This window comes from Carica papaya, chromosome 9 (assembly GCF_054855325.1).
Source record: "Carica papaya isolate Zhongbai chromosome 9, ASM5485532v1, whole genome shotgun sequence".
In the NCBI taxonomy this organism is placed as follows: domain Eukaryota; kingdom Viridiplantae; phylum Streptophyta; class Magnoliopsida; order Brassicales; family Caricaceae; genus Carica; species Carica papaya.
In genome coordinates this window covers 2,704,042-2,723,797 of record NC_142317.1, presented here as the reverse complement: position 1 = coordinate 2,723,797, position 19,756 = coordinate 2,704,042, and the positions used below count along the sequence as shown (strand labels likewise).

At 34.0% G+C, this 19,756-nt stretch overlaps 4 protein-coding genes across 4 annotated transcripts; 2 read left to right on the top strand and 2 right to left on the bottom strand.

Moving 5' to 3' along the window:
• Nucleotides 1-1,421: 1,421 nt before the first annotated feature.
• On the bottom strand, nucleotides 1,422-3,622 carry LOC110823557 (small ribosomal subunit protein uS15). Its single transcript, XM_022053956.2, has 5 exons — nucleotides 3,463-3,622; nucleotides 3,291-3,363; nucleotides 2,819-2,957; nucleotides 2,519-2,705; nucleotides 1,422-1,617 (listed from the first exon to the last, which is right to left on the bottom strand). Exons 1-5 carry the CDS (start codon nucleotides 3,483-3,485, stop codon nucleotides 1,584-1,586), a joined length of 456 nt encoding a protein of 151 aa, XP_021909648.1. The 5' UTR covers nucleotides 3,486-3,622; the 3' UTR covers nucleotides 1,422-1,583.
• Nucleotides 3,623-8,195: 4,573 nt separating this feature from the next.
• Nucleotides 8,196-11,630, top strand: LOC110823475 (Leucine-rich repeat protein kinase family protein). The gene is made up of 4 exons (XM_022053865.2): nucleotides 8,196-8,786; nucleotides 9,404-9,664; nucleotides 9,785-10,657; nucleotides 10,822-11,630. The coding sequence occupies exons 1-4, from the start codon at nucleotides 8,363-8,365 to the stop codon at nucleotides 11,301-11,303; spliced, it is 2,040 nt and encodes a 679-aa protein (XP_021909557.2). The 5' UTR covers nucleotides 8,196-8,362; the 3' UTR covers nucleotides 11,304-11,630.
• A 1,205-nt stretch (nucleotides 11,631-12,835) lies between these two features.
• Nucleotides 12,836-14,001, bottom strand: LOC110823440 (DUF1442 family protein (DUF1442)). The gene is made up of 2 exons (XM_022053818.2): nucleotides 13,819-14,001; nucleotides 12,836-13,718 (listed from the first exon to the last, which is right to left on the bottom strand). The coding sequence occupies exons 1-2, from the start codon at nucleotides 13,873-13,875 to the stop codon at nucleotides 13,077-13,079; spliced, it is 699 nt and encodes a 232-aa protein (XP_021909510.1). The 5' UTR covers nucleotides 13,876-14,001; the 3' UTR covers nucleotides 12,836-13,076.
• Nucleotides 14,002-16,819: 2,818 nt separating this feature from the next.
• Nucleotides 16,820-19,597, top strand: LOC110823139 (SPFH/Band 7/PHB domain-containing membrane-associated protein family). Its single transcript, XM_022053453.2, has 5 exons — nucleotides 16,820-17,118; nucleotides 17,856-17,976; nucleotides 18,072-18,163; nucleotides 18,457-18,553; nucleotides 18,968-19,597. Exons 1-5 carry the CDS (start codon nucleotides 16,924-16,926, stop codon nucleotides 19,336-19,338), a joined length of 876 nt encoding a protein of 291 aa, XP_021909145.2. The 5' UTR covers nucleotides 16,820-16,923; the 3' UTR covers nucleotides 19,339-19,597.
• The last annotated feature ends 159 nt before the right edge of the window (nucleotides 19,598-19,756 follow it).

Genomic DNA, 19,756 nt, shown 5'->3' with positions numbered 1-19,756 from the left:
GTTTGATTCAACTTAATTAAAATTAAGTTATTATAGAAATATATTTAGGTCAACAGTTAAAAAATAAAAAATAATAAATACCGATACATTGAATCAAATAATGAGATTTGTTGTATTCGTGTTACTCGCGTACATTCAGCAATATAATTTCAATAATTTTAATACCAAATCAAAATTATAATTTTAATACCAAATCAAAATTGAATCGAATGCTAACTTTAAATCGGTGAGTAATAAAATTCTAACCAGTTAACCGACTAATATACATGTGATTTTATTCTATATTGATATGGGTTGTATTTGGTATCATCAAGTTCATAAAAAATTGCAAGAACTCATTTTCTTCCTCAGACCATTTTTGGTGCATTATAACTGATTCTTTCTGCTAAAACTGATTGAAAATCCTACCTGACCAGAAATGAATTCCTTGGAGATCGAATTATGCAGGGGAAACAGATCAAAGATGTTGAAAGATTGGGCCATAGAAAAAGACAATTCAGGATAATATCAAAGTGCTGCGTCAAAGAGGATGGCTACAGTCCTAATATTACTGACAGCCTGAACATACTCTTCAGATCGGATTACCAAGATGATTTTATGTTTTAATTGTTTCTGGGGAGGAGAAGTACCGAACTGGATGCTACCTAGGTAGTTGCTCAATCTACTTAGACAGAGATTCCACAAATACTAAATTTTCTTTGGCATCTTATGCAGATAGTATATGTTTGATTATATAACATAATGTAATATATATTTGAGGCGTCTGTCTGCGTGCAGGACATTGTTGTCTAAAGGCTTCCAGTACAAATATCTTAACTTCCAAAGGAGCTTTCAACTTCCATCCAGCTGATTGAATAGAGTCCAACCCCTAACTTAATGCTATTTGAGCTCTGAAAATGCCCGAGAGATTTAACTAGGCAACACTGATTTGCATTAAACTTCCAAACTTACCAATCACTACTATCCCTTTGAAGAATCATTAAACCTTAAAAAGGTCCAAACCCCTCCGAGCCAAAAAGCTCCCCCTAGCACCTAACCACCCAAACCCAAGAGTGTCCTAACCAAAAAACATCTTACTTATTCACCGAGTTGAGTCTAAGTGGCAAAATTTATGGAGCACAGTTCTTAATGGCCCATTACCAACCTAAACATTCAAAAAAAACTCCCATTTCCAATGCAAAAACCAACTTATTTCCTTGCTAATTATCCTCTGTAGCCTAGTAACAAAAAGAAAGCATATTGATGACCAAGCAATCATTGCCATCTCAATATCTGCCCCTCCTAACACTTCCTATTATTGCAACATCAATAGAACTAACCTAACAGCTGAAATGTAGTATTGACAGTCAACTCACAATTAATGGTTAAAACTAATTACCACTCTTAACATCTAACCCAAAATTCATATAGAGGACAACCACTAAAAAGTGAATTACTAATTAAATCTCGACATTAATCTTTCAAAAGCTGTGAATAAGGTACACATCCATACTGTAAAAGGGAAAAGGTAACAACACCTTGATCGTTCAGAATGTCCAGACCATAACACAAAGACTCAAAATTGCAATATTCTAAACCCCAGACTACGCCACGAGAGTGCTGGCAGTCGTAGACTCACTGCAAAGCAAAAAATTGAGCTGATCAAAATCATGACATATGCTAAGAATCACATGCAAATAAAAAGGGATGAGAAGATTGCAAGTGAGTCCAACATTCCCAGATGAGCTACAGGATTTGAGATTCATGATTCTCAAATCAAAAGTTCCAAAACTGTTGCTAGGAATGCCAACCAAAACAAGGTTCTTACAACTAAATAAGAAAAGTTAAAAAAAAAGCGCTTTGCAGTAGTCAGTGAAAGAAGCAAGAACACCAATGAAGTCAAATATCATTTCTATTTCGAATTCCATTTCCCGTCCAGAGGGTGTTAGGTTGTGATCACATAGAAGATCAAAATGGGCTTCCACTATGGATCAAATGTATCAACTTCATCTTTTCCATTAATACTTGTCACAAGGAAATTTATCAAAAATGCTTGTCATCAGGTTATTCTAATGCAAGAAACGGAACAAAACTTATAGAGCAACAAACTTCCCCATACTACTGTCAACTGCAAAAGAAGACCAGGAAACGAGTTACAAGTATGAGGGATGCCAGTATATTTCAATCACTGTAAAAATGGAGAGATGACTAAAAACAATTAAGACAATTAAGACCACAAAAGTTGAAAAAGCTTTAAAAAAATATTTTCACAAGACAAAAAAAAAAAAAACCTTCACAGAAGAGACACAGACTCTTGAACGGAAGACAAAGTATGCTTGAAAACCAATGGCTACCAAAATCAAAAAGAAAAAAGAAACTGACAAGCATAGAACTCTAAGTATTTCATGGGAAAACAAGAAAGAAGCAAATTGAACAATAGACTGACTGAACTAAATCTACCTGAATTCACAGAATAAGTTACTCAAGCTGACATAAACAATGTCTAACCAAGCAAAAAAAAAAAGAACAGCAGACTTACTATTTCCAGACAGGAGGAAGCTTCTTTGTCTTCTTATAGTAGCGAGCAAGCCTGTGAATCCGGCTCTCAACAAGAATCAACCTGAACTTCGAATCCTTGTCCTTCCTGTTTCTCTCCAAATGCTTGCGGATTGCAACAGCCTTCTTGATGAGGTGATACAGATCCTCAGGGATCTCAGGAGCAAGACCTACAACAAACCATTTTTACATTCCATAATGCAGCCATTGATTTCCTTCTCGAATTCTTTATTTTACCAACTATGAAGATGCATAGTGTCTATGTAAGGAAATAATAATTCACCATGAGCCTTGAGGATACGCAAGATCTTATTTCCAGTAACGCTCTTGACCTGAGCAATACCATGAGAATCACGAAGAATGACACCAATCTGGGATGGAGTCAGACCTTTCTTGGCAAATTTGCAGATGTTCTCCTCAACCTGAAACACAATATCACAAACCCGCTTGCCAACTAAAATAACTATTGACAAATTAATCCCATCTAGAATAGGTGACTTAACCATATACGTTCTATCTTCCATGAAATGCATTATAACTCCATCCAACCCCCCCTAAACATAGAGCAACTACAGTTTGGCTTAGTCTAATCAGCTTAAAGCATGAAAAGTTCAAAATACATAATTCTTTGACTATTTCTAATTTACGCTTCACTATATTCGCGAACAATAAACAAATTCCGAGAGCACAACATGATTTTCAGCATACAGAGACAAGTATAAGGAGATTATAAATAATTAGCTTCGTTGACTCACATCTTGAGAAGAGATCTTGAGCCAGCTCGGTGGCGTCCTCTTGTAAGGCAAAGCTGATGCCGATATACCCTTACTTCAATCGAGTAATGCAGAAACTATACAAAATCAGAACACAACGAACCTGAAATACGCAAACAAATGAAAATAGAGAGAGATGGCGAGAAAAACAAACCCTCGACTGTGCATACGACCCATGGTGACAGATGAGATGTAGTTGAAGCTCTCCGGTTAGCTGCCTGCAAAAACCTAGATTTGTGAAGAGATTTGAGAGCAGCGACTAGGATTTAGGTTTTATATACCCCCCAGCACAGTTTGGCAACGGGATGGACTCCATCTACCCCTAATTTACAATCACATCCTCGAATTCTAGTGTATGGATACTTCGGTGTTCGGCCCTAATCTGTATACGAGTTGGGCCTTTGTTCCCTTTAACTGGTTTTACCAAAGCCTTTGTCCAACCAGCGAAGAGAATTGGGGACGACCACTATTTAAAATTTTTTAAAATATCAAAATAAAATTTAATTTAACTAATTACAAACAATATACCCTACAATATTTAAATATAAAAATAAATTTTAATGATATAAATAGTAATTTTTTATTTAAAAATTTTAAATATACAATAAAAGTTTAATTTTGATAATTTATAATTTATATAATATAAATTAACATCAATAATATATTGAAAATTTGTAAATTATATTATCTACTATTTAGAAAGTTCAAATATTTATAAATTTTTGGGCTGACCTCCTCAAATGGTCCTTATATCAATAAGGTGTTTGGGCGTTGGACTGGATTATAACCCATCAAAAAATTTTATTTAAAAAAAGTAATTATGGTCACGCACTCATACATACATATATATATATATGCATATATATATATATATATACGAGATTATGTTTCATTAACTTGTCCGTTAACTAGCAATTCTTTTTCTTTAATTGAGGAACTAACTAACGTTGGATCATATACCAACATTTATTCATACCCACATTAAAATTTGTAGTGCTTGGCCCACGACATGTGTGTGTATAGATATATATGTGTATATATATATATTATATATGAGCATATATTAAATATATCAAAAGTGGTAGTGCCTTATAAATTACGTGGGCTCAATATTATGTGCATGGTTGGGTTCATCGCGACGCCAGTACCATCAACCTTTAACTTTTTGTATTCATTCGCCATCCCTCCTCTCTTTTTCTACCCACCACCCATATATTCTTCTTTTGCCAAAAGAAATGCTATTGGCTTTTGGGTATGTTGACTCTAACCATCCAAAATGAGCTTCTTTTTTTAATCTTTTCTACGAATACATACATATATATGTATATGGGGCAAAGTGTAAAGTGTAAATACCTTAATTAATTAAGGGATTTTCCATAGTCAAACATTAATTAAGATGTATATCTTAAACAAACTAATGAATTTATGAATAAAAATAATTCGCAACTTAATTTTAATTTATACACTCGAAACATTAGTTTATTCAAAATAAAGCATTACATTTCATTTTTCAATTGATTTTACTCTTTTTTTTTTATTATTTTCACATTTAATTTTATTTATTTTTATCAATTTAAATTTTAAAAATTAAAAATTATACAAATCATTTATTTTTGTAATTTTTACCTCTACATGAACCCTCTACGACTAGCTTAGATTATAAAAAAAATAAATCAATGAGCAAATTATAAATAAATAAAGAGTTTTAAGAGAAACTTAAAAAACCAACTAGCTAAAATAACTAAATATTTTTAATAGTGGAAAAAATTAAAATATACATTTGATAAAATTAGTGCTAAAAATTATAATGTGAAATTTCTATAAAATAATTTTAATATTTATTAATTTTTTCATTAAAAAAATTTAAAATCAATCTTACTAAATGCATGTTTTTTTATTTTTAAAAGATAATAATATTTTCTATAATTATTTATATTAAATATTACATAATTATTTATTAATAATATTTTTAATAAAAAATTATCTTAAAAAATATTTTTAAAGTTAACATTGTTGAAATTAAATCAATATTAAATTAAAGAGAGTGAACACAAAAATGTATTTAAATACATATTCGAAGAAATCTTTGCGTAAAACGATAAATTTTTTAAATTAACAAGTGATTTTTTTATTTTTTTTTGTTTGCTGATAGGATAATAAGAAAAATAAAATCTTACGTGTGATTTTAGAACCACAATCGTCTTTTTATATTGTCAACATATTGTAATATAAACTCATATTTTCAACGTATTATAAATAAGGTATCTGCATATATTATAAACTGGTACTTAAAACTGATGCATTAAGTCGCACAAATGTCTAATCGATCACTTTAAACGAATTAAATAAACTGATAACCTGTTTCTTACACCAAAACTCAGCATTTGCAGGAAACTAAATGACATATTAAATTAAAGCTCACTTAATTTATATCTCTGTATTTGGAGGAAACTCTCCTTCTGTTTGGTATAGGAAATGGAGATGGCTTCTACCTCTGCAAAGTGCCAAGAAAGTAACAAAAAGGGAGTTATAGTTGTAAAGTCCAAAGGCATATTGCAGGTTGCGAATAGATCCTCCAAACCACTCTCGATAAAAATACCATTTAGATAGCCCTTGCTGCTTTACCAACCCAATGCACATGCCTATAAAGCATCACCTTTATTTATAATATATATATACATACTTACATATACATGCACCAAAAAACCCTCCTTTTTAGGTGTTAATGAAATGGGTTTTTCTTTAAGCTACTAATCTTATTCTTATCTACAACTCTGCAATTTGTGAAAACCCAGATAAAGTTTATACTTATATTAGATATACTGTTTACTCTTGATATACATACATACGTACATACATATATAAACACACACGAATGTAATTAAATGCATAATTCCAAAATTAAGAGATGGGTTTGCATAAAAGTTTTTAAATTGGTGATGCCGCGAAGGTTCCATACATTCTTTGTTAGGCATGTATGTGGTCCTGTCTTGAAACACATAGCAACAAAAATGACAAGTCCACACATCCCATTTTATTAAATATAATTTTAAAATAATTAATTTCAATAATTTAATAATTACTTAAAACTTATTTTTATCACTATTCTTACGTAATACATGATAATTTCAAAATTTTAAAAATTTATAGGAAGAAAAACTATTTGTCATAAATATATACTACCGTCCACAACGCAAGCCGACTAAAATATCCGTAATAATAATAATTGCTTCGAGTGGTCCTATTCTCAACTATCTTCATTACCCATATCCTCTAACCCCACCAAAACAGATACAAATATATACATATATATATAGTTACAATTTTTTAAAAATTAAAAAAATACCCATTTAAATTAACGTTATATAAATTATACGGTAACATAAAAATTGATTTTAAATTTAAAATAAATAATTGATTTTATAATTTGAAGAGAGGGAATCGAGGATAGGTAAGTGGAGGGGAGAGAGAGAAGAGAGCAAAGTGTCGAATTTAAGTCCTGACACGACGCTACCAGCTACGAACACGAAGAAATATAATTTGAAAATTCAATAAAATATTTTTCACGGTTCTGAAAATCCAACCGTTGGCTAATCAGAAACCACCCTCGTAATTTGTACTCGTAAATTTGCCCTTTATTTGAATTTCTAGATCACATACGACGCCGTTTGTGCTATGTAATTCCTTTTCGCGAAACAGCAGGCACATTTTGTTTTTGATTTACTTGAATTTCAAACCGATTAAATGAAGGTTGCAGCATACATAAAATAGGATTTGATGCGGGTGATTCAAACATTTTTTGAATTCCGCCTCCCACACAGTGAGTGGGATGGAATCTACTGTCTCCCGTATATTTAAATAACTACTCGCCTGACTAGCCGCTCGTACCAATTTTCTGACCACGTGGCATACGTAGATCTAGAGAGATTTAAAGTTTAAGCGGGACCCACTGTTTCGATAAACTTTTTAGAAACCGTCCGATCGATGGATGATTGCACGAAATTTCTTTAGCTCGAAAAAATAAAAACAGCCAAAAATCTGTATCTTTAGTTCAAATTTGATGACCTGTCAAATTAAATTTTAAAAAATTATTAAAACCCAATTAACTATTTAATTTTTAAAATTTAATAACAATTTTTTTTTTTTTTTTTTCGAATTTGAATTTTAAATATGATAATTAATGGTGACGGCCGGTTGTTGAAGACACCGGTAATATTGTTGACTTGCGGGTTACTCTCTTAGTTACCACTCATAATCTGTAATTATTGGATATATATATTGCGTATACTACTGGAAACAGCACTTTCTAAAAACATATTTCATGTTTGGTTATAATTTTGTACTCGCCGTATCATTTATTAAAGCTTTGAAATTATAAAATTATTTAAGAATAATTATGTCAACTTTAATTAAATTACACCAGAAAATTTAAAACTAATCATAAAATCTAATTGAGATTGGTAAAAAGAATAGTTAAAACCTAGAATCATCAACATAATTCATGATGCAAAAGGAAAAATTTCCCCCCCTCAATAAGCATAATTGATTATACAATGTACCCATGCTATTATAATTATAGTCATTATAATTTTGTTTTGAAAAGGGTAAGTGCGATACAGTCTAAAATACCATAAAGATGTTCACATGCCATTTTACCCTCATACACTTTCTTTTTCAGAATGATCGTCAGTGGTCAACCATGGTCATTTATCTCTCTCTCTCTCTCTCTGAAGTACATCAGAAATACAACCCTGTATCTCACTCGCACCGTAATGTATAAGAGGTCAATAAATCTAACGGCTAAGATTCGACTCTTTTTTTTTTTTTATTTCACCGATGCTGTCAGTTTACTTTATTTTATTTTATTTATTTATTAACTCAAAGAAGCATGGGGTAACTCTGTATCTTTGTCTCCCCCTGACTGTCTTCTTCCCTCCCCAAATGAGTTAGTTGCAGAAAGAAACAGAGAATTAAAACTGAACCGGAGAGAGTTTCAAAAGAGAGACAGAGAAAGAGAAAACCCCATCTTCTTCTACTTTGAGCTAAAACAGGTTATGGGTTTTCCTGTTTTTCTCTTCTCTTTACTTGTTTTCTTAACGACTCCGAAATGGGTCTCTGCAAGTACTGAGCTCAGAGCTCTCTTGGATGTGAAAGCTGAGCTCGACCCAGATGATCAATACCTGTCCTCTTGGTCAGCCGACGCCGACCCTTGTGATGGTTCATTTGAAGGAGTAGGCTGCAACGAGAAGGGACAAGTAGCTAACATTTCGCTGCAGGGAAAAGGGCTCCCTGGTAAAGTCTCTCCCGCCATTGCAGGGCTCAAGCACTTGACAGGGCTCTATTTGCATTATAACTCTCTGCACGGAGAAATACCCGCAGAAATAGCCAACCTGACAGAGCTCACCGATCTTTACTTGAATATGAATAATCTGTCCGGCGAAATTCCTCCCGAGACTGGGAACATCGGTAGTTTGCAAGGTAAGTTTTGGATTTATATATTTCTTTTCCTAGAAGTTTTGAACTTTAAAATATCTCTTTTTAGTTTTTGGTCTGTATTGTTCAAGTTCGCTTCCTTTTTGACATGAGCTCAAGTTTGAATGGTCTGAACTTTTTTTCCCCCTTACTTGATTATATCTTGTTTTAATGGTAATCTATATCTGCTGCAGTACTTTAAATAGTTTTACTCAAACGGGTAATCCATGAAGTTTCTACAGAGTTTTTATGAGTTCTAAGTGAAATTTAAAATTGCTTTATGTGGAAATTGTCTCATTTGGGAATCAGTATGAAATTTCTCCTTCTGGAAACATGAAGTGAAAAAGAAAAAAGAGAAAGAAAATACCTTTCACCCCCAACCGGAGGAAAAAGAACTTACAAGCTCTCAAGATCACATTTTGGTTTTTTAAACACTATACATCAAGGTTATATTTTTAATTTGAGGAACCAAAAAACTCTAAATTTTCTCTCATTATATATGCTCTGTAAGACTTATATTGGTATTGGCTAACAATCTTGGAATTTCTTTTATAGTTCTGCATTCAAAAGTTTCATCCTTTATATCCAACTTTTGCTTATTCCAGTCTTGTGCATGTTCATAGTGTTGCAGCTTTGTTATAACCAGTTAACTGGAAGCATACCCAACCAGCTGAGTTCTCTGAAGAAGCTTACAGTTCTAGCTCTTCAATCTAATCGCCTCCATGGTGCAATACCTGCTAGTTTAGGAGATTTGAGTATGCTAACGCGGCTAGATTTGAGCTTTAATAAGCTCTTTGGCTCCGTTCCCACGAAGCTGGCGGAGATCCCTCTCCTTCATGTTCTAGACATCAGAAACAACTCTCTCTCAGGCAATGTGCCTCAAGGTAAACGATCAAATCTTCGTATGTAATTGTCGATTTTGTTCATTTCTTTTTTGGGTTAATATATGCTAGTTGGAGTAAGTTGAACAGTATTTGATTTTGTTTTTTATGTGGTGTATGAAGCTCTAAAGAGATTGAATCAAGGATTCCTCTATGAGAACAATTTGGGTTTATGTGGGGTTGGTTTTTCGACATTGAAAAATTGTAATGCCACTGATCAAGTCAATTCAAACAGACCTGAACCCTTTGGTTCAGGTGGAACCGGTCTTCTAACAAGAGACATTCCAGAAACTGCAGATCTACGGTTGCCTTGCCATGGAACTCAGTGCACACGTTCCTCAAAATCACGACACGGGTCCATTATTGTTGGCATTATTGTCGTAACTGTTGCATTATCTGCTATAGCAATTCTGACATTCACCCAATACCGACGTCGGAAACAAAAGCTTGGGACCTCCTTTAGTATGGTTGATGACAATAATTGTACTGACCAAGGCAAGGGAGTTTACAGGAAGCATGGTTCGCCTCTTGTTAGCCTTGAATATTCCCATGGATGGGACCCTCTTGCTGATAGTAAAAATTTCAATTTGTTCACTCAAGAGGTATTCGAGAACTTTAGATTCAATTTGGAAGAGGTAGAAACTGCTACCCAGTACTTCTCAGAGATGAATTTGTTGGGAAAAAGTAACTTTTCTGCTACATATAAAGGAATTTTACGAGATGGGTCTGTTGTTGCTGTTAAGAGCATTGGTAAAACCAGCTGCAAGTCCGAAGAGGCTGAGTTCTTGCAGGGACTGAACATTTTGACCTCGTTGAAGCATGAGAATTTGGTTAGGCTGAGAGGATTTTGTTGTTCAAGGGGTCGCCGGGAGTGCTTTCTCATTTATGACTTTGTCCCCAATGGGAATTTGCTGCAGTATCTGGATGTGAAGGAGGGTGATGGCCATGTTCTTGAGTGGTCCACAAGGGTTTCAATTGTGAAAGGAATTGCAAAAGGTAGGTTTTGCCGTACGGTTATAATTAGTTCTATCTACTTTTGTGGTTTAGATCAGGAAAGGCAAAATCTTTCTTCTTCGTTACGCTTCAATGAATAAGTAAAATCAAATTAAAGCCATATGTTTCTCACTTCTGTATGCTTTTTTTTTCCTTTGGCTTAACAGGTATTGCATACTTACACGGCTACAAAGTGAATAAACCAGCTTTGGTTCACCAAAACATTTCAGCCGAGAAGGTTCTGATTGACCAACGATACAATCCGTTACTCTCAGATTCCGGTCTTCAGAATCTTCTTACCAATGACATTGTGTTCTCAACCCTGAAATCCAGTGCTGCCATGGGCTACCTGGCTCCTGAATATACCACCACAGGTCGCTTCACAGAGAAAAGCGATGTCTACGCCTTTGGCGTGCTTGTCTTCCAAATCCTTGCGGGGAAACGAAAGGTCTCTAACTTGGTACGTCTTGGAGCTGAGGCTTGCAGATTCCAGGATTACCTCGACCCAAACCTCCACAACAGGTTTTTCGAATATGAAGCCTCCAAGCTTGCGAGGATTGCTTGGCTTTGCACTCACGAATCTCCCATTGAGAGACCATCCATGGAAGGAGTTGTTCAAGAACTGGGTAATTGCAGTAGTTGTGTCTAATAGAATCGGCATTATTGTCATTGGCTGAACCTCTCGAAAAAGCCGGTAATATGATAAGCTGGAGATGGAATTGTAGCTAAACTATTCCATGGATGTTGAATGGAACAATAGGATTTCTCATTGTTATGTGCCTGTTTGCCCAAGATCCTCCTCTAGCTGAGGACAAAGCACAGTCAGAAATGGCCTGTAGTCCCCCGTCACCTTATGGGACTTCATGGGGGGATTTTAGCTTGTAATCACCTCAAGTTTTCAATTGATTTTGTGGCTAAGTTTCTGGAAACTCTTGAGATTGCGGCAAAATGGTTATAAGAATTTTACTTCATAGAAGTCTATTTAAAAATAATTTTTTAATATTAGTTCATAATTAAGGTCTAAATTCACCATGATTATATATTTACAGTACTATTGTAATTAGTATTCCTGGAGATCTATCCTTGTTTTGCTATATATATAGTATATGGTCTGCCAAAGTTAAAGAGGATGTGAAAAGGCTTTTATGAATTGGAAATACTGATATGGGTGCTACAGGAATTAGGTTTTTTTTAAGAAAAAAGCTGCGAAAGAATGGCTTTGAAGTTAGTCGTAGACTGTATACTTGTTGGTGTATAACTTTTTGATATTTTCAAGTAATTTTGTGATTATGTCTGATAATTATCTAATAATATGTAGTAATTAAGTGATGTTATGTTATAATTGTTTAATATTATATTCATTAAACAAATGCGATTTTGGTTATTAGCTCTCCTTTAAGAGGATTAAATTGGGGTTTTGTGTTAATATTTGTTCTTTTTTTTTTTTTTTGTACTTAGGACTGGACCGAACTAAAATTGAAGGACAAAATTTTTCGATAAAAATTAGATTGGACCAAAAATTTGAGTTCGGTCAGGTCTTGTACTGAAGTTGACTGAATTTTGTTTAAAAATTTTAATTTTTAAATATCTTATTTATATATATATATATATATATAACAGCTATATTATTTGTATATTATTATTATTTTAATTTTTAATATTAGTAAAAAAATTAATCATCTATAACGGAAGTGACCAAAAATTTATGTCCAAAAAATTTTAGAGTAAAGATTAAACTCAAAATTTTTGTTAAAATTTTGTAAAATTAAATTTTAAAATAATGTGAAAGATATGTCAATTTGTTTATTTTATTAAAAGAGTTAATATTTTCAAAAAAAAAATTAATATTTTACTAAAAATTAAATGCAGGAAAAAAAGATGATTAACAAATATTTCATTAATTAGCTGTAATGTCGGAGATTAATTAATTAATTGGACAATTAATTGCTTATAAAGAAAATGTAAGTTGTATTACTTTGTTAATTAAGCCGTCGTAGGAGACAGATTAACTGTACCTCACGTTTCTCCAGCCTCCAGGGCAAAGATAAATAAAAGTAAGCAAAGCTCAAATTTCATGCCAATTAATGAAACCTTTAGGATTATAAGAGCAATGCATTTCCACCAACAGACCTACGGAGACATGTATATATCTATATCTATATATATATATATATATATATATTAGAAGTACTAGCTCTTACGATATTAAAATGATCATTACAATTTGACAATCTTAATAATTATGACCACTTCAACCATAATATCACATGTACGTATCACTTGCTATTTACATTTTGCTAATTCTCTTCACCCTCTAATTTCTAAAAACCAAAACTCATCAAAAAACATAATCTCCGTTTGGTTGCCAGGAAAATGGCACGGAGGGGAAAGAAAATGGATTATATGTAATTTGACTTATCCTCTAAGCTTCAATCTCATGGTGATTCCCTTGTGGAAACCTAACCCTGAAAACATGCTCTTCACCAGTGCACTTATCAATCTTAACAACCCACTGACTTCTCTTCCCAAATCGATTATTATTATCACCTTTTCCGCCATTAACATTACTGTAACTCTCAACAGCATTAGCAGCAATTCTTGTCATCAGCAACCCTTCTCCGATCGGCAGCAACTGAGTCCTAGACCCTCTGCTACACCTCCAAGACCCTTTAGAAAACGCGTTATAACCCACAACGACTGCTCCATTACGCTTCCTTCCAGCTCGAACTGAGTCAAGAACTGACTCGTGGTTATCAAGATTACAGTCAATGAGTACGAACTCGGCTTCGTTATACCGAGTTAGTAGCAGGTTTTGGGCATCCCCAACGACAAACTGGACGTGGCGTGAGTCGACGCCGAGCAGTCTTTTGGATTGGATTAGGTTTTGAAGCTCGTTGAGGATGCAAACCACGCGGCCGCCGGTTTGGTGAGCGGCGGCGACTAGGGCTAGCGTGTAGGAGTAGTTGGCTGCGCCGGCACATGCCACCACCATTAGTTGGGCGTTGTTGCCGGCTGCTAGAGCTGAAAGGAACTCAGACGTGTTGGGTTCTTTAGCCTTTTCACCCTGTAAAAAGATCAGAGAATATATATCAGAAAATTTCCCTATTTGAGGAAGAAGATATATATATATATATATGCATGTAGTGTACAATATTTGTGCTTACCATTTTCAAGGTTTTGAGGTAAGCTTTGGTAGCATTCTCAGCAGACCAGCAAGCCATTTTTGTTTCCTTTTTTCTTCTGATAAGTTGATACACCTTTTGGGATTTAGATTGAAGTTGTGTGTATAGGAGCCTTTAGTAGAATATGTGAGATTGTGCTCAAATGATGGATGCCTTTGCTTGCGAGGTCGGGGTTATATATATATATATACATACACACACACGGGTAGGGAAGGTTGGTTATGAGGATCATAAATTAAATAATGCTGAAAAAATGTATGATTGAATCAATTAGCAACTTATTTTTTTAATCAATTAATTATATAGGTTGTCGGGTAGTGTTTATTTTCAAAATATTCCCATTTGAAAAAATAAAAGAGAATCTATATAACTATATGCATATATAAAATACTGTAACAGATCAATATTTGAGGGGGGGAAAATTGATTTTGCAACAAATTATATAAAATTCAAGTTGATTTAGTGGAATGAAAGGTAAACTTCCTGGATCATATGCACCCGTAATTAAATAATAATAATTATTCGAAGTTAATTAATTAAAATGAAATTTTAATTTAATTGCGTAGTGGAACATGAAGGAAAATTATATATATATATACCAGGCTGCCGGCCGGGTGCTACCCACATGTCCTGTACAGGACAGACACAGACTAAAATTTTCAAACGACATTTATGAGAATATCCAGCAACACATTAAATCATGTTAATATCTTAACATACAAGCTGGCTCCATGTTAGCTCTGAGCAGCAAGCCAACAAGGTTGAACCTATTAATAATGTTAATTTTCAGGTTTAATATTATCAGAGACTTATATACTAAAGATCTGCATGTAGTACAATATGTATTTGCAATATGATTAGCGTGTGTGTGTGTGTGTGTGTGTGTGTGTGTGTGTGTCTATATATATATATATATATATTTATATACATACCCAGATCATGAATCCCAGTCCTCTTCTGTACGGGCTGCTAAGATTTAAGAATCTCCAAAAATGATTATCTAAAATCAATAATTGAAAAATACTACGGAAGCTTTGAGCTGTTTTTAAAACTAATCAATTTTTTATATCGTCCGAATTTTAATCAATAAATAACACAAGTACACTTTAATATTTATTTTGTTTCGTTACCAACCCATTAATTTAATTACTTCATCGTAATTTAATTAATCATAATAATTATATACAACTTAAACCATTTGAGTTATAATATAATCTTTAATTCCAAAAAAAATTTCTTGAGAAAAAACAAATTCCCCCATGAGAAATGAACAGTATTGATATGTCGCATTTGGACACTTCTTTTCACATAATTGAATGAACATAGAGCAGTGCATGAATCTTTCCTATGCATGTAACCCATAAAATTAGCTATGGAGATATACAGATTTGACTGAACATGTAATGGGTGTTGTCTTGCATGGCCTCTTCTTGACTCGTCTCATCCAAACAAAGCTTTATATCTATACACACATCCTTCAAACCAAGAAAAAGACAAAAAAAATAATTAAAGCTTTAATTAATTCTATTAATTTGATTAATAATTTTAATTAAGTGATAATCTCTCCACCATTAATCCTCTACAGTCTACAGCGAATTAGCTGGCCCGAGAGACAAACGCAGATCTAGATCCGATCACGTTGTTTCCTTCCCCCATGCATTAATGTTCTTGTCTTATGGTCTAGGCTTCTTGCATTATTGTTATTATATATTTAGAGGTCCCATTTGTCTGATTCCACAAAGTAGCTGCTTATATATATATATATATATATAAATCTTGTGTATTTGGTAAAAGTATTCAAAGATTTAGTAGACTGATGATTGGATTGCGAGGAAATTAGCTAGAAATATACACATATACATACATATATATAAAGAAAAGTAATGAGATGAACGTGCATGGAAGGTTGAGAAGGTGGTGAGAAATGGGGAGAGTGTATGAAGATTCTGTTGTGAATGGGTAATGCATCCTTGGAGGAGACATGTTTGCATGGGTCAAACTATATCTAATTTAATTTAATCCATTTTTAAATGCCATATATATGTAGATATGCTCTGTATATAGTGTGTATACGTATATAAAATTCTTATATTTGTTCTTAACTTAATTATAATTGATTCACAAAAAAAGGGTTTAAAGTGTATCATATTTTGTATACGTGTGTGCATGTGTGCACGTGTGATGATCTGTGTATGAATATACAATATAGATTGAATACCAATATTTTCTTGTTAATTAATTGCCTATTTACAAACAATGTTTTAATTTAATGACGTACTACATCATTTATTTAAAAAAAAAAATTATAAGCTGAGTTGAGTTAGTTTTTTCTTGTGTATTCTCGTTTAAAAGTTTTTTATATTATGATTATTAATGTATATATATCATATATATATATACTTACAGAAAAAGAGAATGTAAGCATTATATCTTACAGAGGCGTAGGCCTTAGCCCATGAATACTAATGGACTTGGTATTACCTTCATATCAAAAGATAAAAAGCCCAAGAAAACTGTCTAAGCCCAATGTAGCCTAATCCACTCGGCCTTGTCCAATTGTACCGACAAAACGGTGCCGTAGCCCAGCACCAATTTACCTTTTCCACTTTTCTTTTTTCTTAAAAAAAAAAAAAAAAAAATTAGTCCACCGTTCTCTTTTCCATTTGGTCAATGACAGAGAAAATATTTCAATTAAAACAAAAAATTAGAACAGAAATTTATTTGAAATTAAAATTTTAATTATTAAAAAATCTGAAATTTAGTTTTAGTCCGTTAAGAGTTAACGGAAAGCAGGCGTTAGAACAGAAGGGCGAAGCTTCCTTCCCTGTGCATACGGTACACTACAGAAACCTGAATTAACCGTGCATCACGTAATCCAAACCGTTCATTTCGACGACCACGCGAGTAGAAATATTGACTTTTTGTTTTTTTTTTTTAAAGAAATAATTAATATACTAAAGAAAGAAACCGCAATCCTAAACGCGGGACCCACTCGTGTCTTTCCGTTCAACTAGCGCTGCCGCGTAATTGACATTTTCTCCTCAGAAACTAATCGTCTGTTCTCCTCCACCGATCGAGCGGGAGAAGATGGGAAATTCCTTTTGCTTATTCTGTGGGTGCGTGGAGCAAGCGAGCATAGGGGTTGTAGAGAGGTGGGGTCGGTTCGAGAGATTGGCGCAGCCAGGTCTTCACTTCTTTAACCCCGTAGCCGGTGAGTGGCTCGCCGGAGTCCTCTCCACCAGGATCAGCTCACTCGATGTTCGCATCGAGACCAAAACCAAGGTATATTCTCTGTAAATATAAATAATTTCTGTTGTTTCTACTCATAAACAGATAATTCGGGTGTTAAATGGAGATGTCAGGAGAAAATGATAGGTTTTTCTATTTTACACGGACAGAATTATGTTGTTTTACCTTTTATGGATGAATTTTGTTGTGGTTAACAAAGTCTAGTATTTGGAATGATGTGGTTTACGGGAATTATGGATTTTTCTTGTAGGATGTCTAAGGATTTTGTTTGGTATTGTTGAAATTTGTGATTTGTTATGTATACGTTTTAGTGCTCAAAGCTTCTCGTTGGACAGAATTTTGAGTTGTCTGTGGAATTCTCTTGAATTTCAAGTAAATTTCATGAGAAGGGAATTTAAAATGCGGAAGCATAAAACAATTCCTATGCCCTAGTGACTAGTTGGTGAGATTATGAACATATTTGCTAAGCATTGGCCTTCATCACTTAATTTCGTGAAGGCAATTTACATGGTCATCAGCTAATTTTACCTCATGTAAGCGATGTTGGCATTAAAGATACTAGTACCGTTGAGGATAACAAAACCTATAAGCAAAGCTCTTAGAGCATGGCATCTTTGACACTCTGATGAATCACATGCTGAGCCTGAATTTATATTGACCATCATGATATGAAGTATAGATGAGAAGTAACGCTGAAATTTGTTAAGATGGCATAAATATGTTCTGCTTATTCTTAGTCAATATTAGAATGACAGCCCTTTGTGTTGCAGGACAATGTCTTTGTGCAACTTCTTTGCTCGATTCAGTACCGAGTAGTCAAACAAAATGCCGATGATGCATTTTACGAGTTGCAAAACCCCCAAGAGCAAATCCAGGCTTATGTATTTGATGGTAATTTTTGTTATCCTTGACATGTATAGCTCTGTTATTGCATATATTTTTCCTGGTTCTACTACATGCTAATATACATGATTTTGGTGTAAAAGTGGTTCGAGCTATTGTTCCAAGAATGTCATTGGATGAGCTCTTTGAACAAAAGGGTGAAGTTGCAAAAGCTGTTTTGGAGGAACTTGAGAAGGTAATTTAAGGTTTTCACTAGATAATTTCGTTTCATTCATAGATTAAGGCATCCATCACATATGAAAATCCTGTACATATTTCCTAATCTTTTTGCTCTTATCTTTCTAACTTATTAATTATGAAAGAATATGTAAATTGACTTCCTGTTTGACTGAAATTATACCTAAAAGATGTTTAGAACCTTCCAAAGATGATATGCACATAAAATAATAAGAATTTGCTCGTTGAAGTCTTATCCATATAGTAATATGCAACCTTTTCCTGTTTTTGATATTTGGGGCCGTTTTTCAGGTGATGGGAGCTTATGGGTACAGCATAGAGCACATTCTTATGGTTGACATCATACCTGATCCTTCTGTGCGCAAGGCAATGAATGAGATAAATGCAGGTGATGCCTTTGTCCATAAACTCTGGGTTCCCTGTTCAACAAGGACTCACCTTTCCCGAAAACAAGGGGTCAGACTATGAGATGGTTTGATATTGTCCAGTGGTTTTTTACTAATGCAACAGAATCAATATAGTGAAAAGATAGATGGTTAGGGTGTTAACTAGTATTTTTTAACTCATCTGGACAAAATCTTAAGGACTTGGATGATCTTCATTAAAACCAGTTCTTACCAGGTCTAATAGTTTGCATCCCTCTATATATTCCTTTATTCAGATCACATTGTCTCAACTCCCTTTTCGCCTTCCCCCCAATCGTCCCATTTCCAGCATAGTACTTATTTTGGAACTATGGCACTTGAGGGAACTCTGATTGTCTTTTATTTCATTCCTCATAACTATCAATTTCATATTGCAGCTCAGAGGCTTCAGCTTGCTAGCGTATATAAAGGTGAGGCAGAGAAGGTGCTCCAGGTGAAGAAAGCAGAGGCTGAAGCAGAGGCCAAGTTCTTAGGCGGAGTTGGTGTAGCAAGGCAAAGACAGGCCATCACTGACGGATTAAGAGAGAACATCTTAAACTTTTCTCATAAGGTGGAAGGCACGTCCGCTAAAGAGGTGATGGATCTCATAATGATCACCCAGTATTTCGATACCATAAAGGATCTTGGCAACTCATCAAAGAACACCACCGTGTTTATACCCCACGGCCCCGGTCATGTTAGGGATATTGGTGAACAGATACGTAATGGACTGATGGAGGCAGCCAGTGCTGAAGTGAATGATGATTGATTTTTCTTCAGCCAATGTAATGCCATACTCACAATATATTAGGAAGCTGTGCTTCTCGTGTTTTTCTTTTGGGGGATGGGGATGTGAATAGAATGAGGGTTTACTAAAGTCTACAGGAAAAATGGTGTGCAGTAGCCCATTTCATCTTCGCGAATGGACACTTTTTGGGCCTGTCTAAAAAGAGTACGTGTTTTTTTTTTAGCACCCAATCAGCTCTTGGACTCTGCATATGATATAATTGATTATACGTGTTGAAATTTGTCTGTGTATTAATTATTATTTTTTAGGTTGATTATCACATTAACTTTTAAAACTACGACATTTTTCATCATTTTAACTCTTAATATTTTTTACATTATAATTTAATTCTTAATTTCTATTTTTTCAAGCATGCGGTTTATAAACTTTCATGAAGTCA